General features: G+C 36.9%; 1 protein-coding gene and 2 long non-coding RNA genes across 4 annotated transcripts in view; 2 read left to right on the forward strand and 1 right to left on the reverse strand.

Annotated features, from left to right (window-relative positions):
• The first annotated feature begins 968 nt into the window (after nucleotides 1-968).
• On the forward strand, nucleotides 969-18,461 carry LOC139134835 (uncharacterized). Of its 2 annotated transcripts, XR_011552889.1 has the most exons (4): nucleotides 969-1,210; nucleotides 2,652-2,748; nucleotides 13,497-13,624; nucleotides 16,531-18,461. It is a non-coding gene; the product is annotated as an uncharacterized lncRNA (long non-coding RNA). The 2 variants fall into 2 exon arrangements; XR_011552888.1 differs by lacking the exon at nucleotides 969-1,210 and having other exon boundaries at nucleotides 2,475-2,748.
• Nucleotides 5,385-6,259, reverse strand: LOC139134833 (uncharacterized). Its single transcript, XR_011552887.1, has 2 exons — nucleotides 5,965-6,259; nucleotides 5,385-5,573 (listed from the first exon to the last, which is right to left on the reverse strand). It is a non-coding gene; the product is annotated as an uncharacterized lncRNA (long non-coding RNA).
• A 5,768-nt stretch (nucleotides 18,462-24,229) lies between the features above and the next one.
• Nucleotides 24,230-26,562, forward strand: part of LOC139134836 (constitutive coactivator of PPAR-gamma-like protein 1 homolog) — a 44,595-nt gene continuing 42,262 nt past the window's right edge. Inside the window, 1 exon segment of the mRNA XM_070701895.1 lies at nucleotides 24,230-24,798. Within this exon segment, the coding sequence (XP_070557996.1) occupies nucleotides 24,378-24,798 (421 nt within the window). The 5' untranslated portion in view covers nucleotides 24,230-24,377.

Genomic DNA, 26,562 nt, shown 5'->3' on the forward strand with positions numbered 1-26,562 from the left:
CCATAGACAACTTATGTCCACGGACATTGTATAAAGTAAACTTTATTGGAGTGGTTCGCCAAAGGCAGCCCTCCGGTTAAGAGGGTCATGGATCATTACGTAAAGTCAACTTTATTCTAGTGGGCAACCAAAGGTGGCCCACTGGTAAAAAGAGGGTCGATCATGGCCATTGCGTGAAGTAAACTTTACTGAACAGGGCCGCTGAAGGCGTCCGGCCGTTAAGATGGTCATGGGGTATTACAATAAAGTCAAATTATTGTAGTGGGCCGCCGCAGGCGGCCCGCCGGTAAAGAGGGTCGATCATGGCCATTGCATGAAGTAAACCTAATTGGAGTGGGCCGCCAAAGGCGTCTGCCCGCTAAGAGGGTCATGGGTAATACATGAAGTATATTTATTGTATTGGGCCGCCGAAGGCGGCCCGCCGGTAAAGAGGGTCAATCATGGCCATGGCATAAAGTGGACTTTATTGTAGGTATTATGTTTTTGAAAATGTGGTGACCCCCCCTTTCCTACCAGTGAAAAAGTGATGACCCCCCCCTTCTTGGATTCCAAAATTATGATGACCCCCCCCTGGATTTTGCCGGCCCCCCCCCCAGCCGTAAAAACTGAACGGTCCCTTATTCAAAGTACAGCTGCTGTGATCAGTTGTCAAGACTTCAAGAAATCCCCGATCTTCGCTAGCCGATACGTAGGATCAGGGCAGTCATTTGTGGCAGGTTAGACACGGCCCATCAGTGTGACATGTGTAATCCAGGAAGATGCTGTTGTTTGCTTGTTTGCTTGTTTGTCGTTATTGTTTTTGTTTGTTTGTTTCTGCCGTACCACATGCGCCAAACCACAAAGAACGTTGGCCTATAGCAAACATGTAAGACTATGCTACAGTAACAGTATTCGAACGTAGAAAGTTAGTTTTACTTCCGATTTAATAGGGAAATTTAAAATTTATGACACTTTGCTTGGATCTTATCAAGATGTGAGTGTTAGCGATGCACACATCACCATGTTTTTGTTCAATTCCTTTTGTTTTTTTGTGCAATTTTGCTATACAGAGCCCTGAAAAGATGATCGAGGAAGTGATGAAAGTTGTGAGTTCATCAAGTTCAGTGATATACTTAGGAGTGGGTAATACATTCCAAAATTTATCAGCAACTTTGTTATGGATTCCTGGAAATACTGACATCAGCTTGAGTTTTGTAGTGGCGTACACAAGGTGACTTAATAAAACTTATTTGTCAATAAAGTATAAAGATTTAATTCTGCAATTCTCACTATCCATTCCATGCAATGCTGGAATATAGATAAACAGTGGCATACAGAAAGAACCATTATGATTAAAAAATGCTGCTAATGCATCAACTTGCCTACATGTGTTAACATTCAATTCATACATGTACACATTTTCTACTTCACAGTATTACTGACAATTATTCAGCCATAGATTCAGTAATATTGTTGGCAATTCTCTGCACAGAGTAGTGTGTTTATCCAAGAGAGAGACAATATGCCCAGATGCCATGTAAGTCATCACTTGGATTTTCTGTTATAAAATATCTGAAAATCAATAGCAATCACAAATAATTTTGATGCATGATGTATAGTAAAATGGTCAATTTATCCTTGGTTGTTTGCTGAGGTTTTTGGCATTTTTGCCTTTTTCTAGTGTTATAGATAATTGGCATAAATTTCCTACCGATGCCAGTTTTGGCCCTAGGATTGAAAAACATATGCCTCTACTGAAAGCAATAAAGTTGCAGTCTGCTGACATCATTTTGCCAATTTCATTACGCTTCAAAAAAGTAAGATATGTTATTTACTGTCTTGAACATGCTTAAAGATTGCTGGCAGTGACAAAAAGTGTAATTGACACAATAAAGGGACAGTAGATGTAATTTTTAATGAATTGTTCAATATTTTTATTTGTAATGTCAACTAATTTACAGTTTCTTGTTCTTTTCCTCATAGCATGTTGAGATACACAGTGTGCACCTTGGCCACCTAGCCCAATCAGATAGACTGCATTATTTTTGTTGACAGGGGATTGTTGGTCAGACTAGAATTCAAATATAAACAGTATCCATACATGTTTCACATAGAGACACTGTTTTGACAAGCTAAATAGTGGGTGTTTAAACATGCTTTTGGGAGTAGAACAAAAACTTACAATTTGCATTGAAGACAAGAATGGTTAAAATGAAGGTAACTGGGTTACAAACAAAAGAGATGAAAAATGTGACAATTTCTTGCGTCCGCTATAATTTCATGCCAATGATCTATCGCTAACACTAGCAACTGAATGAAAACTTGTCATTTTTTAAAGCGTTTGTGATAGACAATGTGAGAATTGCCTTTGTTTTGCAAAGGTGTATTTTTGCGAAAGACTGGCTCTTTCGATGAATAAAGAAACTGAATTTTATAGGCTATACTTATAAGGAATATTTATATAAACTATGCAAAAAAAACACTGTTCTGTAGGAATTCAAGTGAATTTTTGAAATTTTCAAAAAGATTGGTTTATCTGCCGGCTCCAGTGACCTGTACTCTAAAGCTCAGTGAGATATGAAACATTACATGATTGAACCAATTTGCTTACGTACATGTCTCTGCCTTTTAGCCTATTTCATTAATTTATTTTCTCTGTTTCTTTCTTGAAGTTTTTTCGTTATTTGACTCTGAAAGCTGACAGCTAGAAGGAAGATTTTAATAGACTGGGATCAGCAAAGTGTTCATGGCATCCATAGGGTTGGATAGGTAAGACAAAGTTGACAACCAACAAATGAGTTGTTTACAAGGCTTCTGTTAGGGAGCGTTCAGTTATTATGGCCGGGGGTGGGCCGGCAAATTCTTCCTGCGCATCACTCAAAATAAGTGAAACCCCCCCTACCCATTGTACCCAAAAATTGATGACCCCCCTTTCAAGATGACAAAAATTTCATGACCCCCCCCCCCCCCCATTGCTTGAGTAAATTAGCTGCACACACAAACACCTCAGGGGTATGGAGCGATAGAATCCCCCAAAAAAGAGCTTAGATTTTTTTCAAATGACCTTCCTTACAAACTCAAAAGGTGTTAATGCTCAGATTTCCCATTCTGACTTGCTATAATTTTGAAATTACCCCTCAAAGGGGTTGGACAGAAATTACTGGTGGATCGCAATATTTTTGCGCAAGCGTGTGTGTACATATTTTGATATTTGGATTTAATTAAAAATCAGCTGTTGATAATGTTGATTCACTATACATGGTATACATATATTTTCTCATACATGTATGAGGAATCTATGTAATACTTTCTCAATGCAAAACTATATCTATGCATTTATAGATATTTGATAATTTACATAAATGTACTTTAAATGAAATAGGGTTGTTACAACTGGCATGTGGACAAAAAGTTTGACCTTAGAATTTCACCAAAAATGTTCATCCACTATACATGGGAGTCAATGATAAAATTGTGAATAATTTTTTTCCAATGAAAAACTTGGTGTACTTGTGCATATACAGACGTTCAATAATTAACATAATTGTACTTGATTAGAATATGATGGTTAAAGGTGCATATTATGTGTACACGAAATCTGATTATGGAATTTCACTGAAAATGTTCATCCACTATACATGGGAGTCTATGAGGAAAGTATGAATAATTTTTTTCCAATACGAAAATAGGTAAACCCATGTATTTATGTACTCTCGATTATTGATATCAATGTACTTGATTAGATTAGGGTGGTAACAAATGGATGTGTTCGCCAGAAATTGGATTTTGGAATTATACCAAAATGTAGATTCACTGTACATGGGAGTCTATGAGGAAAATATGAATAATTTTTTTCCAATACAAAAGTATCAAAATCTGTGTATTTATAGCGGTTGATAATTCATTTTTTGCTCACGTGTTGACACACGTGGGCATATGTCGCAGCGATGTCTGTCTGTCTGTCTGTCTGTCTGTCTGTCTGTCTGTCTGTCTGTCTGTGTGTCTGTCTGTCTGTGTGCTCAATATCTCAAAAACGGCTCATCAGATCAGAATCAAATCTGGTACATAGATTCAGTTTGCAAATGGCAAGAACTGATTAGTTTTTGGTGGGTGTAGCTTGCTTACTTTTTGCTCATTTGCATAATTAATGATTTTAGAAAAAACGGCTATACATTGAGAACGACTGCACACAATTTGATGAGATTTGCTACAAATGTTGATCACATCAAGATATATCAGCTGTGCAAGTTATTAAGGGGTGACGTGAAAGATAATTACTAATTTGCATATTTAATGAAATCTACTAATTAGGCATATATATCTGAATTTACTCGATCAAAATTGACGAAACTTGGTATGCATATTGAGGATACTATGATTTAACATTACTGAAAGTCAATAAGCATTTTTACTTCATCCAAATCCTAATTTGCATATTTAATGACCTTTTGAAATTAAGGATATATATTTGAATTTACATGACCAAAATTGATGAAACTTGCTATGTACATTAAAGATACTATGATAGAACATTATTAAATGTCATTAAGCATTGTTACTTCAGCCATTCCTAATTTGCATATTTTATGAACTTTCCTAATTAGGGGTATTTATCTGAATTTCCGAGACCACAGTCGACGAAACTGGCTATGTACATTAAAGATACTATGATAGAACATTATTGAAAGTCCCCTTACCGAAATTTAAGGCCTCCCGCAAACTGTTACTGCAAATTTGCCGCAAGCTTTGCAGTAAATTTGCAGCAAACTATTTGCCGCAAATATGCGGGTGGTTCATTTTTCAGATGCAAATTAGGTTTCTTGTGAACTTGCTGCAAATATGCAGCAATGTCCCTGCCGCAACGTTGCTGCAAACTCTTTGCAGCAAATTTGCGGCACAATCCTTGCAGCAAACTTGCGGCAAATTAATTTGAATATTACTGAAAATTTGCTGCAAATTACCCATACAAAATTTCCTTCAAAAGTTGGTATAATTCTACAACAGTCAGCTCTGGAATAAACTTTTACCAATTTCAGTTATAGTAAGAAAACTAAATACATTATAATAGACAAGAGATACTGAAAACCAAAGAAGTAACAATTAAGTGACAGCAAAATTTCTTGTATTGTACCTATTGTACCACAAGTTTCAAAATTTTTATCTTCTCCAAAAATATAAGTTCATTTCAGATATATGTACACAGAAGTTGTAGGATCACTTGTGTAGACATGGCCAATGTCAGTGACACAGTTAAGAATGAAAACCTGACAAATCCTAAGGCAGACTGGGGACAGCACGAGATGTGTTTTATCCAACTAAGCTCTGAAATACCACTTTCATGCGAAACAATGGTCAGCGCAAATAAAGTTGTTATTATTAATAAAAAAACGACAGAGAAAAAAAGGTTAAATTCAATTGTGGTACAATTTATTTTATATGCCATGTTCATTTCATGCCACATAAGTGTCATGATCATGCCAAGATTTTCTTTTGACTTGAGAAGTTTCATGTATTTTTAAATTACTGTCAAAGGCTGCGATTTGGCTTTCTGTTCTCTGAATTTCTTGTCCCCTTTAGTGTACCAGCAATGGATTCTGAAAAATATAAATCGTTCAGGGAAGAGTGTAAGTCTTTACCGTCTGACCAAACATTGTAAATTTCATGAAAGAAATCAATAATTATTTGAAAATGAGACAAAAAAAGTTGAAAAATTGAAGCAGATAAGCATAAATATTAATGGTCGAAATTAAATTAATAATGATTAAAATGTCCGACAGTGGACAACTCGCCGTACGTTGTTTACATACACGACGGTGACAATCTGCAAAAATCTCAGCACTTACTGTACGTATTAACTGTTGTGAAACGAAAGTGAATTCTAGTGTGAATCAGTACTCAACGAAACTTTATCTATAGGTAAACATTGCAATACAACGATTACAGAACATTAATAGCGATGTACAGACGAACGGTACATTGACTTACATTTGTGAACGGCTCGCAGACGCTGGACGATTCCCGGTTGCAGGTCTCTCCGTGCTGTGTGTAAATACCGTACTCAGAAAATATAGTCGGCATCTTTACTGCCGCTCGCGTTCACAAATTAGAACTTCGCCTGTCCCTGGTACTGTATACACGTTTTTGCAACTATGTGATATCATTTGGCTGGCGATTCCATAGAAAGATCACGAAATTGTCCACTAGATAACTCCCTGATCACAAGTACGCAGCCGACACTGGCCGATGGTACTAAAATCTAACTTCGCGCCGATCAAGCCTCATGACGATTACGGAAGTGCGATCTATAAATCATTACGCGATTGATAATGTAGTCCCGTTTTTAAACGCTGGAATTGACTCTACATGTGCACCAATCCGTTATATTTCATACTCAATAGTATAGCATTTAATTTATTAGTTTAATGAAACTGGTTATTTTTATCATAGAAAGACTAAAGAGAGAGTAAAAATTCTTCAGTACGAAGAATCAATATCAATGCGCGACCTGACCTTGATGAACCGTGACCGGAGAGTGTCAACATGTCGGCTGCTCGCAGCTAGCTGAAACACAGGACGTGTTGGACGTTGGTGAAGTTGTGTAGCGCATTGAATTTTAGTACAGCGACTCGGGATGGAGTGTAATTTTAAACCTCAAATTTGTGCTCGGCAATATAACTCTAACGCTGAAAACGTGGACAAAAGCCTTTTACCTCCACCCATGTTATCAGAAGGCGAGATTTTGTTAGCGGCATCGATGGGACACAGAGTGTAAGCTGCAGTGCATTGTACGTACCGTATACCGTATATATTGATGGGATATAGCTTGGAGAACAGCCACTACTCTGCTTGGAGGTAGTAGCGGAAATATTAGGTACAGATTTGCAGTAACAAAAGTCTACGACGTGTCCTTATTATAGACCACAGGGTTAGCGGTAGGATTTCAAGTTAGTAGCCACACTTACTCGGTGTGGCTAATTTGGCCCTCATTTTATTAGCCACACGCAACTTTCATTAGCCACACATACTAAATGCTGGTAGAAATATGCTTCAGTCTTCAAGTTTTTGATGTAATACATTCATAAATGCATACACACACACACACACACACACACATATATATATATATATATATATATATATATATATATATATATATATATATATATATATATTATATATATATATATATATATATATATATATATATATATATGAGATACATGAGACTATACATTTCTTTTTTCACTGCAAAGGCTACACGGACAGTAGACATGATCTTTAAGTAAACTAAACATTTGTAAAAAACACATTCAGAGACACACAAGACCTTATGAACATTTTTCAAGAACAATCAAATCATCATTATGTGATTTGGGAAAATTGTTTGAACTCAGACCAAAATAAAAATGAAAAGAGTAAAATATTGATGAACATGTTACATCCTCATCTATATATACTCTTTTGTTGTTGATTTTGCAAAACCTATATTGTACTTTATGATCAAGATCCCCAATTGGGATAGGATTTCAATAAAGGCTTACTTCACTTTACTTTACATGCCTACCCTACTTAAACCCCGATAAAGAAAGGTGATGCGCGTATAATAGATGATTACAGTTAGTAAAATTACTTTTCCGATCAGAAAAACTATTAAAAGGTGTTACAACAATGAGACATTGAAGTTCCCGCGACAGCATCGTTAGGAAAATGGCACGTTTTGCCAGTACCTTCATGAATCTGTGTCCCTCCGTACCCCCGTTACCTAAATGGAATAGTCCCACTCCGCACATCCGCCATTGTTATTCTCACTCAAGGCCACGATGCGACGTTGGTTTTCCTTCTCTAAATATGCAATTTCATTTGTTTGACGCTATTATCCTTTCATCAGTGAAGAGTTTTTACCGGTGACTATTACAACTTTCACTGGTCTGTCATTGTTTTCACAAGATGTAGACCGTTTGATATTGCAATGTCGACTTGCTTTTTTGTGCAGTCAATGCACATGCCATGCCAGTTAGTTTACGTTTCACACTATGCTGTTGATCGACAGCATACACGACGTCTTTGTTTCACGTTTACTTTTTCAAGTTATGATTAATGTGGAAATTTCACTAAATGTCGCTGATCAAGGATTGTGTAATCAATTTGATTTGATACTGCGATATGAAATACTGTGTCAATAAAGCTCGGAATCGTCACTGAGTTTTGCTGCTTTTGGCTATGGTTGTCTATCTTAGTATCAACGTGATCGGAATGCCAGTTCATGGAGATCGAGATCGCGAGAATGTAATTGTAACTGTTTTCTGTTTTGTCTTCCTTTACAATTTCCAGTAAGTGCTTTAACTAAAGAGTTTTTTATGTTGTCTTATATCAGTGGAAAAGCATTAAGATTTGGACAGTTTAGTTTTATCAATTTCGACTATAGAAATCAGCTGTCGCCACGCTTTTGAGATCGTGGCGATTGCCGATGAGTTTTTGTTCGCCACAAACGAGTTTTAGTCGCATTTTGCGACTGTGGCGACCTCTACCGCGAACCCTGGACCATCATCAGACGCGCATTTCGTTCGAAACTGTTTGCATTTTGGTATCATTCGCAGAAAATACAGGGTGTAACTCGCAAGACGTGCAAGGGCGAGACAGACAAGTCCCTGTTTTTAAAATTTGTTTCCCTAAAATTCAGTTTTCGATCCAACCATAATTTACCCAACCGGATTGTCAAAGGGTACTTTTATTACATTGTGTCACTACAGTATATGCACTCTTATATCTATGCAATGCTTTCACCAGCTTAACTGAAGCTGTCCTTTATCTAGCATTACCAGTTATTATAATTTAAAAAGTGGATTGTCTGTTATGAAATAAATGAACATAAAATGTAAATGAAAGATCAATTTTGTGTTGCTTAGGCCTACATATGACTGGTCACAAAGTGCAACAGTACTCAGTGTGTAGTGTGTACTCCCTGGTAATGAAATAGTGGGTAATATGTCAATCATGTGTTGCTGCATATTTGCAGCAATAACCTGGTTTGCCGCAAATTTGCAGCAAACTGACTTAAGGGTTTGCAGGAGGGTCACAGCTAGCTGCAAACTTCTGCAACTCCTTCCTGCAAGCTATATGCTTGCTGCATATTTGCAGCAAACTTACGGCAAATTTGCAGTAGAAATAATTTTCGGTAAGGGTCATTAAGCATTTGAACTTTAGCCAATTCCTTATTTGCATATTTAATGAACTTTCATGATCAGGGATATTTATCTGTATTGACTAGACCAAAGTTGACGAAACTTGCTATGTACATAAAGATACTATGATACGACGTTACTGAAAGTCATTAAGCATTTTTACTTCATCCAGCTCCTAATTTGCATATTTAATGAATTTTTGAAATTAGGGATATATATTTGAATTTACATGACCAAAATTGATAAAACTTGCTATGTACATTAAAGATACTATTATGTAGGCTAACATTATTGAAAGGCATTAAGCATTTTTGCTTCAGCCAATTCCTAATTTGTGTATTTAATGAACTTTCCTAATGAGGGATATATACTTGGATTTATTTGATCAAAGTTGGCATAACATGCTATGTACATTGATGATTATACCAGGTTATACCAATATTGATAGTCATTTCGCACTTAAGTTTTCATGTCAGCTAATTTATAGTTTGCATATCTAATGAGCTTTCAAAGTTTGGAATATATAGTTTGAAGGACTTGACCAAAGGCATGCAATTACACTTGCTATATAAAGTGGTGATACAATGACAGCAGTCAAAGAAATTAATTATTTCTATTTCAGCTAATTGCGTATTTGAATACTTAATGACCTATAGAGTTTAATCTGTGGTGAATATTGTTCATTATGTTGATCATAATACTTTCAATGAAGTTGCAAACATGTGGCAAAGGTTCAAATTTACACATAACTGCAATATATAATTAAACACGTGAGCATTTACAGTTCATATCTGGTAAAGTACTTAGTTAGCCTAGGATGGTTAAAGGTTGATATGTGTGCAAGAAATTTGATTTTGGAATTTCACCGAAATGCTGATTCACTATACACTGGAGTCTATGAGAAAACTAAGAATAATTTTTTTACAATGCTAAACTATATTAATTTGTGCTTTTATAGGTGTTTGATAATTGAGACAAATGTACTTGATTCAAATAGGGTATTTAAAAGTTCAGATGTGGACAACAATTATGATATTGGAAATACGGCTAGTTTTCAATCAGGTTCGAACCCACAACATACGGCATCAGTCGCCTAGCGGAGAGGCCACAGAGAGAACCGCTCGACTAAATCCCCACTCTCAAAAAAGAGTGGTTCAATAGCCGGCTAAGTTGTTACATTTTTCTGACTGAGACCGCTCCACACGTTGTAGAGTTTGTGAAGCACTCACTCACGCATGCTCACTTCACATCGCACATACAAACTTTATCGAGGCGAAGAAACGAATTTCATCGCTTTAACTGGGTGAACGATAACCTCGGGGACAATTCTGTCCACCAGCAGAGCTTAGATCAACCCAGGATAGAAAATACGGCTAGTTTTCAATCGGGTTCGAACCCACAACATACGGCATCAGTCGCCTAGCGGAGAGGCCACAGAGAGAACCGCTCGACTAAATCCCCACTCTCAAAAAAGAGTGGTTCAATAGCCGGCTAAGTTGTTACATTTTTCTGACTGAGACCGCTCCACACGTTGTAGAGTTCGTGAAGCACTCACTCACGCATGCTCACTATCACACATCGCACATACAAACTTTATCGAGGCGAAGAAACGAATTTCATCGCTTTAACTGGGCGAACGATAACCTCGGGGACAATTCTGTCCACCAGCAGAGCTATCAACCCAGGATAGAAAATACGGCTAGTTTTCAATCAGGTTCGAACCCACAACATACGGCATCAGTCGCCTAGCGGAGAGGCCACAGAGAGAACCGCTCGACTAAATCCCCACTCTCAAAAAAGAGTGGTTCAATAGCCGGCTAAGTTGAGACCGCTCCGCTCCGTTGTAGAGTTCGTGAAGCACTCACTCACGCATGCTCACTATCACACATCGCACATGTACATACAAACTTTATCGAGGCGAAGAAACGAATTTCACCTAAAAGTATTATTTAACTTTTCATGGTATTAGTAGTCTCAGTACAGGTAACTGTTAAATAATTTCCCTGACAAAACTTGCTATATCTCTAATATGTAAGTAATAGGAATTGTTCATTGCCCTCAGTGCAGTGAGCTTGATTTACAATAAGACAAGCCTCAGAGTTGTCAAGTCAAGATGTTCATGTGACAGATAATTATACTTTTGTTCAGATTTACAGGTGAATAACTTCAGAGAATGAAATCATGCAACGAATCATTTTTATCTCCCAGAATATTTCTAAACACTGAAACTGCTTTTTGACGGGACGGATACTTATGAAAATTAAGTGACCCCCCTCTGAGCTGTTTGAAAAATACATGACCCCCCCTTTGCAGTTTTTAAATTTGAGGTGACCCCCCCTGGATTTTGCCGGCCCACCCCCGGCCATAATAACTGAACGCTCCCTTAGAAGGATGAAACAGTCATAATCTAAAACAGAAGCAATTAAGACTAGGATTCCAGACCATTTACTTATCCTCCCATTTTAAGTTTTGGCAGAACCCTGAATATAATAATGTTTGCTCATATAACTTCCAATCCCATCTTGATAACTTTGTTTTGTCAAAACCAAAAAGATTGTTTTGGTGCAACATTGAAGTTGTAACTTGTTTTAAATTCTAGTTATTCCATAATAGCATAAAGCTAATAAAGGTGAGTTTGCATATTTACACATCAAGTCATTGTGATACACATTTCCATTATATGTATTATTTTTGTCAGGTCAAATCAGTAAAGAATCGCCAAAATTAAAATATCTATCTCTACAATTTAGTTTATCTATAGTTTCAAAGGTCATCAAATGTTAAAGTTTGTTAATAAATGTCTCATTGGACCTGATAGCCTTTACTGGTTTGAATCAACTTGACCTGACAGTGAATTTAACCTTGCAGGACTCTAGGTTTAAAAGGCCTAGAGGATTCACTTTCCACTGTGTTGTAACTTCTTCAAGTTGTCTCGGATTTACATCATAATTCTTAAATGACATCATGGTAAAATAGATAATTATCTCAGTTGAATCTGACCTCAGGTAAACGTAAAGACTAAATTGCTCTCGATATTACGATTGCATCTATAAAGACAAAATTATTGCAAGTATTGATACCAAAGAAGATGGTGTGATTGTCTCAAGTTAAACCATCAGCTAAAAAAGACATGTTTTTGTTTGTATATAAGGTAGGGGATTACTTCTGGGCAGAGCAATTATGAGCCAATTGCTTCGGCCTACACGTAGAAATACAAGAAAACATTGTATCATTTTGCCCGCCATATAGAGTAATAACCCATCGATTTGACAACAATTTTTTGCAACATGGGTACATCAAGTTCTTTGATCATAGGATTAATATAACAAATATGGGTATATTAGTTATCAAATCATTTTTTAAAACTGCTCCCCTTTATCAAACAAATCTTTTGGTTCATGCTTGACTGCTTCCTCATACTGTGTATGCTTTTCATAGATTACTTCTGTGTATTATAGATGTGATAAAAGAGTTAATATTCTCTGGACAGGCCAAACCGCAGGAATAACATCTGCAATGGATTGTTTCAAATACAGTGATAATCTGTACAACATATATTCCGTGGACCTATCTGATTCTGTGCAGGGTTTTACCTAAACAGTTTCTAGTCCACAGTCTTTTCAATTACAACATTTCAGAGGCTGAGGCATTAAAGAACAAAATGTGGGTCAAATTTACTAACACAAAATTGAGGTCAAAAGTTCTTATTTACAATGGATTTTCCAAATCAGACATCATTATTTTAAAGCTTGATCAATCCACTTCTGAAACCAGCGAAATTTAAACTCATGGACACTTCAGATTTCCCTAAAAATTTAATATTGTATGTTATGTTTGATAGAGTTGATAATTCTGGTATAAGGCATCATTATAGACCCCAATTGTCAAAGTTTGGACTATCAAGATGAAAACATTTGAAGAATTTCTGATCTCCAATCAAGGATTGCTAATAGGTGATAAACTTTATTTCCATGTTTGTCCCAGTGAAGATGTGTTGGATGCTGAGTGTTTGGATAATTTTGTTGCTGGGCAACCAGTACCTTTCAAGAAATTAACGAGGTGAAAAATATAGAATATGGTGAAGAAAGAACACATATCTGTGAAATACAGTCAGTTTAGTCAGTGATTGCTGTCTTCTTTGAGGGCATATGATAATGAAAGTTTTCCAGATTATAATATTGCTTTGTACTGCATGATTTGTATCTAGGTGCATGAGTTGACTGTTTTGAACCAGTCTTGTAATCCTTTATGATGTTTTTACAATATCATAATAGATCGGACATAAATTATGCATAAATTATGCAGTCATAAATAACAATTTATTTCTATTTACAGCGTGTTTCCGCCAGGTTATTGCAGATGGTACTGTTGATTGATAGTTGTGTGTCAGATTGAATAAGGTCAAGGTCAGAAGTTTGAATGCCCCTATTGACCTCGTCTTATTGGTCCAAATTCCAACAACGGTGAGCTACCAGCATGTTCATTTTATGACACACTTACCATGCACAGTCCTCAATGGTAGGACTGTTTTTCCCAGACCCATAGATGTTGTTTTTCACTCAAGAAGTATCATATTGGTAATGGGTTAATCACCCAGTGGTCTCACCTTGTCTTGCTGTCTTATATTTATTCTTTTTTCATTAAAGCTGCAACAACTTTTTACTTCTCTGATAACTTACAGACTTGTACAGATCTACTGATCTGCGTTGAAACATTGGTGGTCCCACATCACAGGAAATGGGATCTTTTATGCCAGTATTGCTCAGGTTCCTTAATGCATTCTTGAAATCCACACTCATGTATGTACTTTTCAGATCATTATTTATAGGATGCATTTTAGTTTCATTTTTACATACATTTTAAAATAAAAAAATACTAATTTTCCTCTCTTTGGATGCTACGCATGCGAATGATCATAATTTCAATCTTTCAGCATCTTCTTGACAAGCTTCATGCGTAACAGTTTTGTTTTATTGATGTCTGTTTGTCTGTCCGTGAATCTTGTCAGTGGCCAAGTCTCAAATCTATATCATTGAACAAAATAGATTATTCCAAATCTAATGTTTTGTGCGTATAAGCATAGTTTATTCATAGTAACAGTTGTAGTAATTAGCTGTAATTATTTACTCTGGTTCTCCAATAAAAATATTGTACGTCAAAATAATACCTTCTCTAAATGATATTAAGCTGGTATACTGACACAGATCTGCCATAGTACGGTAGAAATTTGATCACCATTCTTTTCAGTTTGAAATATTACTAATTAATTCTACAGATTAATTATGGTGAGTGATATACAATATGTATGATATATCCACCATGAGCCCTATTTGTTTATGTAAGTCAAACTTACTGTACTCCAAATTAATATCCGTTAATATATATAGCATAACCATGTTGGCTATGCAATATGGCTTTATTCCCCTTGAGTTCTTACCAGGTACACTGCTGTTTTATGTTTTCTGTTAAGGCGATATATGTGTCTCCAAAGTCAGACTTAAACTTTTGCTTAAATCTTTCCTCAATGAAATTTACAACCATTCTCTCACTAAATCAGGAACTCACTAAATCAGGGGGTCACCATGCAAATTTTGATACTAGAGAAACAAATGACCTTACGTTTACTGATATTTGAAATTCAAAATGGCCGTTATCCCTGTGCTAACTCTAAATGGGAAAAATAAAATGTTTGATTTTCAAAAAACTAAGACAGTGGAAATGTTTCTTACTTCAAGAGCTCTTTAAATGAGCCCCCTCCCCCCCCCCCCCCCCCCCCCCACAAATGGTAGATCAGAAAAGAATTGTAAAAGTTTGGGGGTCTGAATATCTGTCCTTGAGGTGCATTCTACCTTAAATTTGACAACAAAATTGAATCAATGAAAAAAATTCTTCCGATGCCCTTTTCCCATCATTTTCATTCATATGATGTAAGTACGCCAGCAATATGACAGTGCTGAGTGTAAGTTATACACACAGAGATTCAATCTCTCCATAAACTCACCCATGCTAATCATTCTAAAATTTTAGAAAACCTTGGTATTAATCACTAAATTTTCCTCTGCATTGTTTTCCACTGGTTGTCACCATTAATGCCAGTAACATTTTCCTGATTATGTATTTTCACAATAGCCCTTGTTGTCATGTCAACCTCAGATGATGTACAAAACACCAAATTATTGTTGCCCACTGATTAGCTTGAATGATAAATTTGATAACCTAGAGCAGTATTGAGAAACCTTTCCTGGGATATATATCTATGGTGGTTTTGTTGTAGTTTATTAGAAGAGTAGGGAATAGCAAGAAACTCAGAGTTATGTTACTGTAATTTTGATCATGGTAGGATAAAGAGACTCAAAACTCAGTGACTTGATCTTTAACATGCACTTGTCCCAGTGTCCATGTACTGTGAACCAGTCTACTTCACTGCGCTCCATGGTAACTGGGTGTATGCCATTTATTATGTATTTACATATGAATAATCATTGACCAATTATAGTGTTCTGTGTCATGAGTGATGGCTGCTTTATATCACAGAAACATATCTCAAGATGTGTGAATCAAACCTCAGGCTTCAATTGCTGAATTTTTGCATTTCCAAAAAAAATATATGTACACCATATGAATATTGTGGGTTGTGTGTATATTTTCAATATGTATAATTGTGGCTCCAGGTGTTTAACAAGTCAGCAGCAAGTTTTTCTCTTTCTATTGAAATGGAAATTTATGTGGAATCTCTGTTATATTGTAGTACAGTGAGGAAAAATTTGTGCAAAAATTACGGAGTACCTTACATGTTTTCTATTGATGAATATGGTTTTGCTTGAACAGTTTGCCTGTATGCAGTGCCAGAGTAATGAAGGATTCACGTATACCATCTTCTGAAATATATGAAATGTAGAGACATTTTATGTAACTTATTCTTCTGCAACTTCATTTTATAAAAGCCTACCCAGTACTGTGTGCAGTTCCATGTTATGGTTTATCTTGGAACTGTTAAACTTATACCTCACTGTTTAACTTTGACTGTACTGTCATGGATGATCAGCTTGCAAATGTATACACAAAATTAACCTCAAGTTCATCGTTGTTATGCGTAAGCGCCTTTGTGTTACACGGTCATTCACTAGGTTCCCCCTATGTTTCACCAAAGCAGCCATGTAGCAGGGCAGAAAAAAAATGTTTTCAAAGTTCCAAGCCATTGACTTGTACATTGTATTCATGTTCCCAGTCCTCAACAAAATCTCTCAGGATGTCATGAGTTTCCCATTGCACTCTTTGCTAGGTATAGTTAAACTTTCCATACTCCCTTAGTCCTCAAAAGTTCAGTATCCACTCATGTTGTTTTTCTTTTTTTCACCTCCAATTTCAGATCATGTGTCTTTTATTCTGCACCCTTATTGTCTTTAATACAAAAAGGATGATGAGATTTGATCTTGCTGCACCAGATATCTCAACAAGGAAGAGACTACTGACATGAAGTACAGGCATATAGTATAGTGAGAAACTGGAACCTAGCTATCCCTGTCAATACGCTTCTCTTATATGAGAGAAATGAAAGCTACATTTAATTTCTCCAGGTGTTTGGATTATTGCAAGCTGCGTCATTTGTAATCCAAGGGGATCAGTTGACACTCTTACTGTCTTCAGCCCACTGCAAACTAATTTATTCAATATTTATTAATAAAAGTACTCTTGCTAGCATGATGCTGGAAATTCACTGTATATGATTGTCTGTAAAAGCAGCTTTGGCCATGGGTAGCCCATTGACTTATAGAAAAGCTTCAGCCCAATAAGCAGCGGCTGTGAAGGTTACTAGTGTATCTGATTGGTAGATTGCAACTTTTCACATCAACTTAGGGAGTCCACAACTAAGTCCATGGTGTAGCTGATTGGTTGTGTTGAAATGATTCATTTATGTCAATGATATTCAGTTAGCCAATACGTTTCAAGTAACAATGGCAGTAATATATGATTGTGACATTTGATCAGGCCATGGGTAGCCCATTGGCTTATTGGTAGATCGTAATTTTTGACAGCAACTTAGGGAGTCCAAAACTAAGTCCCTTGTGCAGCTGGTTGGTTGTTTTGAAATGATTGGTAGATAGTAATTTTTTCACAGCAACATATGGAGTCTAAAACTCTCCATTGTGTAGCTGATTGGTTGTTTTGAAATGATTCATTAGTGTCAATGGTCAGCCAATAAATTGCAAACCTTCCGGACGCATCATCAGAAAACTTGAAGTAGCAAAGAGCAGTAATATATGATTGTAGGATTGTGTTCGGAATACAGCGAATAAGGGAATATTCTCAGTTTAAAACTTCCACTCTGTTTCCCTGAATATTATAGGTCAGCCTTATCGAAAACAATGAAGAAATACAAAACTTTGAGCTGCACCTGAAGAACAGAGGGCCCAAAGGTCCTCCTGAAAACAAGCAGGTTTACTTAGGGAGTCTTCTGTTGTTATTGAACACAGAACCACAGTCCCTCTATCCACGTGACAGAACCTAGACTGGTTAGATTGTTCCATACACATCCAGTGTTATTCAGTCTTGCCAACTTTGGTAGGTTCAAACTTTTCATTCATTTGGCATTGTTAGTCTACAAGTGAATAACCAGACAGCAGTCAGTGTATCTATGATCATTGGACAGGGAAGGGTAAATCAGTCTATGGGTAAATCCATCATCCCAAAGCTATGTGTGAGCAGTTCTTTATGTCAGGCCAGAATTGTTTCCTATATTTGTCAATGAATGAAAACATAGACCTTCTGTTTTTAGGGTCTATGATGAAAATAATCAGTAGACAAGCTCAACAATAGTGTAATGTTTTGTACAGATGATTTTACAAAAAGGGTCTCCCAGATTTACAAGTTTTCAGAGAATTTATGAAAATTTAATTAGCCCAGGAGGGGGGGGGGGGCGTAAGTAGAAGCTTGGCTGGAAATGTAACCCTTTTACCCTATTTACCTGTGAAGTGGTCCAACTTGAACACCAAACGATGGGATTGGACCAAACCATGGTGGTGAAAGGGTTGAGGAGGCTAACCAGCCATTGTTTATTGTTGGACAGGTTGTTTTGAACTGCCTCCTTTGTTCAAGCAACAAGTCAGTGATAGAATATTTCATCTCATCAGTGCCAGGCTATTTCAACATTTCAGAGCCTACACAGTGATTTATTTACAGAACAGTTGAAATAACAGTTTAAATAAAATAAAAATAACCCAAGTCATGTCTGTCAGACAACAAATATTTTACTTTACCGCAATTTAAATATTTAAATGTTTGAAAGGGTATGGTCTACAGTATTTAGGGACGATTCAGAATTTACTTCCAGGGGGGGGGGGGTGGAGGATTTTCAGGGGGGGCCACCCATTTTTCCCAAGAAAATTTAGGGGGCCAGACAAAAATACCACAATCTTTAATGGGGGCCAAGGAAAAAAACATCAATTCAATATTTGCCCAGAATTTCTGATCTCTACAAAAGAGAACCATAGACGCTACCTGGGTGACAGATAAACTCAACATTTTTAGTTAAACTCTTTTAGCTGCCAAATTCGGTAATATTCACAGTGGTTTGTTTTATGCATCTATACCAGTATCTTGTTCTCCTCCCTGAAGCGTTATGAAATGTCCAGTATTTAGCATGTCAATACAAACCATACAGTGAACAGTCAGGGTTGTTTTTGTTGAAAAGAGATCTCAGATCAAGTCCAGACTAGAATTCATTTATCAACAATAACAATGGTCATTTATGTTCACACTGGTATGTTGCTAAATACAGCATTGGGTGTTCTATGTAGTGATAGAATAACAAACAAATGCTGATACACAGAGATGAACATTGAACAAATGCTAAAAATTACAGCAAATGTCTTTTTAAGGTCGGGTTTACCTTGTAGCTTGTAAAGCAGTTGAAAGTTGCATGATAAAGAAGTGTTAATTTATGCAAATGTATGCAAATCACCCGATTTCTTGGCTTCTTTTGCCTCCCAATTTCAAAATTTCCAAAGAATTTAACTCCACTCCAGCTGGGTCAAATTTTCTGAAATTTCACATATGTTTTTTAAATGCTATATAACACAACAACTATCAATTGGTTTTGTTTGGCAATAAAGCTCTTACATTTTTAATAAGAGGCATTTTGAATAAGAGGCATTTTAATTTTGCTGATCATGATTTTAATCAATTATTAGAGTGTCAGTCTTTAAACCCCTACAATTTTAAAATGAGGATGGATAATGCCAAATAAAATAGTTGTTTTTTTCTACATGAATACTCTCCTTTCAAGTGAAATATTACATTTCAGAAAATACTGTCTAGATTTTGACTTAAATTTTTATCATTAATACAAAAATTGAGGTTTTTACCCCAAATATACACCCACTTCATCCTTTGAGAAAACTACTGCTACTGCTACTCTTCTTTTCTGCTCCTTTTTTTCTGTTTCATTCTCATCAATTTTACCCTTTCTAAATTTTTTAAATGTTCTACATAACTTTTTACAGTGCTTACATCTACTATAAACTTTTTGAAAATAAATTTATGGCCGTCTCATCTTCAAGGTGCTTTTCAGCAAATAGTTTTTTAATGTTGAAAATAAAATATTATGTATTACTGTCAAAAATATATGGTGAAAAATTTACAAAAGGGTTGATTTTCCAATAATCATTCTCATCAATTTTTACCCTTTCTAAATTTTTAAATGTTCTACATAACTTTTTACAGTGCTTACATCTACTATAAACTTTTTGAAAATAAATTTATGGCCGTCTCATCTTCAAGGTGCTTTTCAGCAAATAGTTTTTTAATGTTGAAAATAAAAATATTATGTATTACTGTCAAAAATATATGGTGAAAAATTTACAAAAGGGTTGATTTTCCAATAATCCTGTATGTGCATCCAGAAGATCATGTGGCACTGCGCCAATGCTATGGTGTCGGATTGTTGAAATATTGTGTACACAAGAAATTTGCTGTAGTCCAAGAAGTGATCTCAGTGTGTATGAGGCTAGGAGAAATGTGGATAGGCTTACACATTGTGTATTGATGCTAATACTTATGTGTCCCATTCATTCTGATATGTATAATCAAAGATTTCACAGTGGCGGCTGGCAGAAAAGGCAAAAAAACAAATTAACATTTATTGTTTCGTGTCATCTGAAAACATGCGCATCATGACTATTTTAAAATTAAAGTTTGTTAAAAAAGTCAATTTTGAAAAATACTGCTGACAAAATGTGAATTTTGACTTGCACAGGGTTGTCTGCATTTTAATATGAACATTGGATTGTGAATGGAATGAGCAGAATAAAATGTGAATTCATGTTTTGGATAAGGTGTTTTGTCCAAGAAATGTTCTAAAATATTCCTCAGCATTTTTGCTTTCAGTGGCAGCTACTTGGTTTTATGATAACCAAATTAGAAAAAAAAGAGAAAATTAAAAACAAGTTGGCTTTCACCAATTTTAATTCCTAATGTTTAAAACTTTCACCGTGAGTCTGCAAATATTCAGCATCATCAAATGAAAATGTATGCTGAACGTGTGCATGTACATGTACATCTCACTTTCCAGAAATATCTGGATATCTGCAAATGATGTACCATTAAACTTCAAGATATATATCACTTTGCCAATTATCTGCTCCCTGATTTTCTGTTCACCATTTCTAACTGACATCTTTGCTTGTCTTTGTGTGCATCATATGTATCAGTGAGACATAACGAAAAAAGTATTCACATTTAGTAATTAACTTTTCTTTAGAAATTTACAACGAGATATGTTTATTGCTACCCTTTCCAAAAGTGTGCCACTTGCAGTCCCTGCAAATCATTCTTTTTATAGTCACATAACCCTGAAATGATTTGTTATATCATCGATTAATGTCCACTAGGCCCTACAGTTCCTGCAACTTGTTAGACTAGATATGTCTATAATGTACCATATAAGCATGCATGTATATATTAGGGGGGGGGGCATGGAAAAAAACCAGGAAAGATGAGGGGGGGCCATAGATTTTTTCTATAATTTACTAGGGGGGGGGGCCATGGAAAAAAATCACCGAGAAAATAGAAAATCCTCCACCCTCCCCCCTGGAAGTAAATTCTGAATCGTCCCTTATCTGATTTTGTTTACCGTTCAGTCTGACTTGAAAGATTATGTGAAAATGAATGTTCCTTTGTAGATGTAATTATTGTAATTTTGCTTGAGCCCCGATGAAAATTACTGTACAAGTAACTCGGCCGCTCAATAAAAGTGTAAATATAAATAAACAGTGACGCTTTCTCGATGCAAACTGATGAGTTTTCATTTTTCATGAATAAAGTTTGACTATAAATCGATTCAAATATTTCAGTATTTATTTGTATGAATCCAAGCATGCCTGCACCTGTATGTAATGTTCATATGATACGTAAATATAGTTATTATCTATTTATTCAAATTTGTTTATTCAGCAAAAAAGGCTGCGTTCGACCAAAGGTCAGTCAACTCGCGACTGTGGTCAGGAATTCATGAAGAACCGCAAGCACAAAATATATGGCGACGCCTATTAGCTTACCTTTATGTGTACGTCAATGGAATTGGAAGCCGTCAATATGCGGGTGGGGGGAGCTTGGTTCAAGTGGGGTGGCACGATTATAATAGTCGTCATCCTCGATTATCAAGTTTGTTGATTATTTTACAGGAGATTTGGTGACTTTGCAACTAAGTGTGATCTGTAAATGTCATATGAGTCATGCAATGTAGCTGTCTGAAATGTTGGTATTGATGATGCATTAGTACGAGTCATGGGACTGTTTCTCAACTCCCTCGATGAAAAATTAATGGGATGAGGCATTCTCAGAAGTTCAGTCCTCGATTAAACGAAAAGGTTCAAGTTTGCGTCATACGCGTCAACAACAGTGAAGGCTATCGTTGTATCTAAGTGTGTGCGTTATTAACCTCGGAAGAAAGTGTGTGCGCATACAATTGGTGAAGTCAATTCTACAATGATGCAGGCTGGTTTGTAGCATAGACCTTCGAGAAAAAACGAGGGTCTATTCCGAGGGGGGGGGGTCTATGCTTATAGGCACATCTTCACGGGCGCCTGTGTGTTGGTCTGCGAGATCGACCGATCTTTCTGCTCGATGTATCGATCCCGTACTCGATTTGCCCGCCACTGAAACCTAAATTGCAGTGGCGGGCAGATCGAGTACGGGATCGATACATCGAGCTGAAATCGATCAATCTAGCAGACTACCCAGCGCACGGGCGCCTGTGCATGTCTTGCCTTGTCATGGTATGTCACCATACCTCCGTTACCTCCCTCTCCCCCTTACCTGGAACCAGTTTAATTTTTAGACATTCCTTGAAAAGGTTCAGAGTCAGGGTAACGTGTTCAGTAATTTTTGGAGTTGCATTACACAAAAAGCACAACAATAATAGTATTCTACGATTCAGTCAGTCAGTCATGGTCATTGCCATATGGCCCGGGTGCCACGGCTGGTCGTTTCTCTTTGGAAATTGGCAGTCCAAATACCGAATACTAGTGATTTCAACCAGTACTGCCATAAGACTTCAGAACTTTCTCGGTGTGAAATGCGACTTTTTGGGGAGTTGAATGCTGCACTGTGGATCACTGTCGGGAGTAACAAAAAATGTCGAATATTATTAAAACTATTTCATTAAAATGTTGATCATCAAAAGACCATTAAAACTGTCAACAGCTGTTTTCATCGATAGCCACTTGGCGGAGTGATTATGAAACACAAATTTCAGAAGTCCATAACTTTAGCTTAATACTTGGTAAAAAACGAACAAACATAGCAAAATAGACTAATAAAACCCAACTCCAATCAACAACCGAATGAAAAACTCATATTTAATCCAATGGTGTCGATATGATTATTTCAACAAGCGTGTCTTTCATAATCTCCAGACATGCATAACTTAGGCATTTTGCATGACGGTGTTGCACTGTCTATGGATTCTGCTGTTGCAGCCGTTCCGGTCCACAGCTAATGGTAACGCTAGGGATGGACCATTTTATCTTGCGAGGGGATGATCATGATGCCGATGTGTAATCTTATTCGCGTGCAAAAATTTGACAAATTGTTTTTTTCGGAATTTGCATAGCATGTACACCCCCACCCCTCCCCTCCCCAATAATTTTCGGCCGACTTTCATGTGAATAATTATTTTTTTTCAGAAATCAGCAGTGTAGCAATAAAGTAAATATATTTTGAATTTTGCTCCGCAGGTTTTTCCCCATTTGACTACCCCGACAAAGATCCAGTGGTAGTCTCCTGAGACAATTCCTGGTTTGTTGTTTTTTTCGTTGCCCTACTGACGACTCGACGGCCTCTCCTTTACACATACCTGCACAGCTGCACAATCTGAGTTGTGGACATTTTCTCTGCACGCCAAATCGTCGTGCTACTTTTATTTTCAAATTATTGTCCTCTGTGTTTGACTTGTCCGTGGTGTCACTTTTCGCTCTTTCGAAGACTCATGCCATCGAAACCACATAAACATAACACTTTTTTTTGGTGACAAAATTTTAATATCAGAAAGCGTAGCGTATAACACACTTGTTGAATTTGCTCTTTGAAAATTAATAAGGTAGGCCTAATATGATCAAAATCGTGATTAATGCAATATTGGGACCCACGTACAATTTCACAGGTACCAAAAATTGTTCATCCAGATGATGATTGTTACCTGTCTCCAAGGAATACATAAATTGTCGTACGATCTCTTCAACCTTTTTTTTTTCGTTTAAGCTTATGACTCACATGTTCGGTCATTCTGCAGATTCTGTGAAATCGCCGCCGGTTACTCATTTTCAGTATGAGCGGATAAAAGGGAAGATTTGACTCGTAATCGATCATAGTCATCTTCTTTCCCCGGTTAACATCTAACGGGGAAAGTGTGATGTGTTCTTAAAGTTTAAAAACAATTTGATACCAAATATCGTAACAGTCCACGTTCTTGCGTATTTTTCAGATGCACATCGATCAGAAAAGTTACCGTGAACTTCTGCTTCGCTACCCACAAGTCTTTGCGAAAAACAACACATGCGCAGACGAAGCTTTTGTTCAGTTGTAAGCACATGGCGCGTCTGGAGAGATTCACAACAAATGCAGAAATTGACTGAAAATCCGGGATTGTAATCACTCAGTTGTTCTTTTACAAGCCTCCATGGGTTTCTTGGCTCTACGTTCCGGTGCATGCAGCAAATAATGGGAATTCAAGGCCTTCTCGAGTTCATTGAACGTAACTGTCCGCAAGCGTGCGTGCAAGTTGATCTCCAGAAAATTGGTCGCAGTCGCAAGCGGAGTAAGACGGGCGAAAACCCCCTGTATCTCGTCATCGATGCCGACAGCTGCCTTCATCGACTGTATGGCGGAAGTTTTTCTGACTGGGTATGTGGCGGGCAGTGGAATTATATGTTTCAGTTTATCGACAACCTAGCCCGAGCTTGTCGAAGTTCTAACATCCAACTCGTCGTGTTCTTCAATGGGAGTTTTGAAAAGTCACGAATGCAAGAATGGATCAGACAACAAGGCAACAGCAGACAAGCTGTCCATCAAATCTTTTCACATGTGCATAGTAAAAACACCCCACCACCAAGAATGTGGTTCATTCCGCCCGTGTGTTTAGGTGAGCTTTCCTCCTCTTGTTTATATTTTGACGGTTGTAAGCGACATGCAACGTGCCTGAATGCACGAGTTAATCTGTTTGTCTGTCACCCACCGATGCAGTGATGGAGGTATGTCAGTTTTCCAAACGTTCGGAAACCTCTCTACCACGGACGGACTCTAGGCGACTTTCCACCAGTGACGCAAACGAGCGCACACAAATCAACCGCTGTTGTTTGTAAACAGGTTATTACGAATTTTCGGTGAAGCAATTCGAAATTTGCAGCATAAGTAACGCAGAGAGCAGAGGCTGTTGGAAATCATAACCACACGTGTCACGTAATGTACGGCCTGTGTGCATTTATATGTGGGGGTGGGGCCTTTTTTGTTTCAACCTAAAGAACTGGGATTTGTATTATGGTTAAAGCCAGTTTGTGTTCTCCAACTGAATTTGCTTCAAATGTGTCATTTTACTTGCTTCGTATGTGCCTAGAAGCCAATATAGCAAGACGGAGCAAGATCTATACGCGATAACAATTTGAATGTGGATATATTGCAGAACATCTGCAGTCTGATGCTGGCTTAAAATCTCCCTGCTTACTCCTATTGTTTGGCGAATCCTTTGTCCACATAGCCATCATAACAAACTGCTCTCTAAGGATTTCTTGGCCAGACAAAAAGCTATTGCAGTGAGTCAATCGGAAATTAATCCATAATTATGCGACAAATTTCACATGGTACTCAACTGTGATATAAAAATGCAAGCTTAATTTCTGCGGCCTTCTCTTTTTGTTTTAGAAAGTGTGCCGGTTACTCATCCAATCGCCAGCCTGCGTGAATCACCTTTTGCTTTGTGTGCTTAGCAAGATTGAATCATCTTTGTGTAGTGGCTTTCTCAGTCTCCAACATGAGTAATAAAATCTGGCACCATGCCAACAAACCAGTGGAGGTAGACCCAAGTGATGATGTTGTGTTCGGTAGAGACAAAAGGAAACCATTCAGATTATGGACTACCATCACAATGAAACTAACTTGGGGGACTGCTCGGTCTGCATGTCCTCTCATCATAAAATCAATAAAATCACCACAGATTTATTGGCTTCAAATTTGCCAGGTTAGCCAAGGCATTCATTCCATGTGACATCACAATTCAGTTGAAACGATAAAAAAGTATGAAAGGAAGAGGCCCTAAAATCGTGATTTTTCTCACACATTTTCCCTTGTTTCCTCTTTATTAGGTATACCTGAAGTGTTTATGAATAAATCCTCTTAAATCCATTTCCAGATATTGCAAGATACAGAAAAACAGCAATAAAAGCGTAACTTAAATTTATCTCAGTTGCAAGCTATTGCAATTTGAAAAGTGTCACTCTAAGGGTTACCTGACATTATTGACAGCTTCACTGTAGCTATTTTGTCTGCCCACATTGTTTCTGGTGGTGCATTAATGATATTGTACATGGAAGGGATGATTTTGATTAATTTAAATTTGTCATCTTTTTTTGGGTACTGATCAAATAAACTGATCAAATGCATCAGTATAATCATTGTACTAATAAATTAAAATGCATATTTTAAAAAGATGTTGCGTAGGAAACCTAGGTTAAGTAAGCACTTGTGGTTTTAATAGTGTGAACCTTTTTTTATATCAGACTGAATAACTACCTATTACTGGAATGATAATCATTCCTGTATCTCAAATGAGATTTAGTTTCCTCGAAGTTGAAATTAATTATTGTAATGTATGCGTTTGATTCCACACTGTAAAAATGAAAACTTCAATTGC

This window comes from Ptychodera flava, chromosome 6 (assembly GCF_041260155.1).
Source record: "Ptychodera flava strain L36383 chromosome 6, AS_Pfla_20210202, whole genome shotgun sequence".
Classification (NCBI taxonomy): Eukaryota; Metazoa; Hemichordata; class Enteropneusta; family Ptychoderidae; genus Ptychodera; species Ptychodera flava.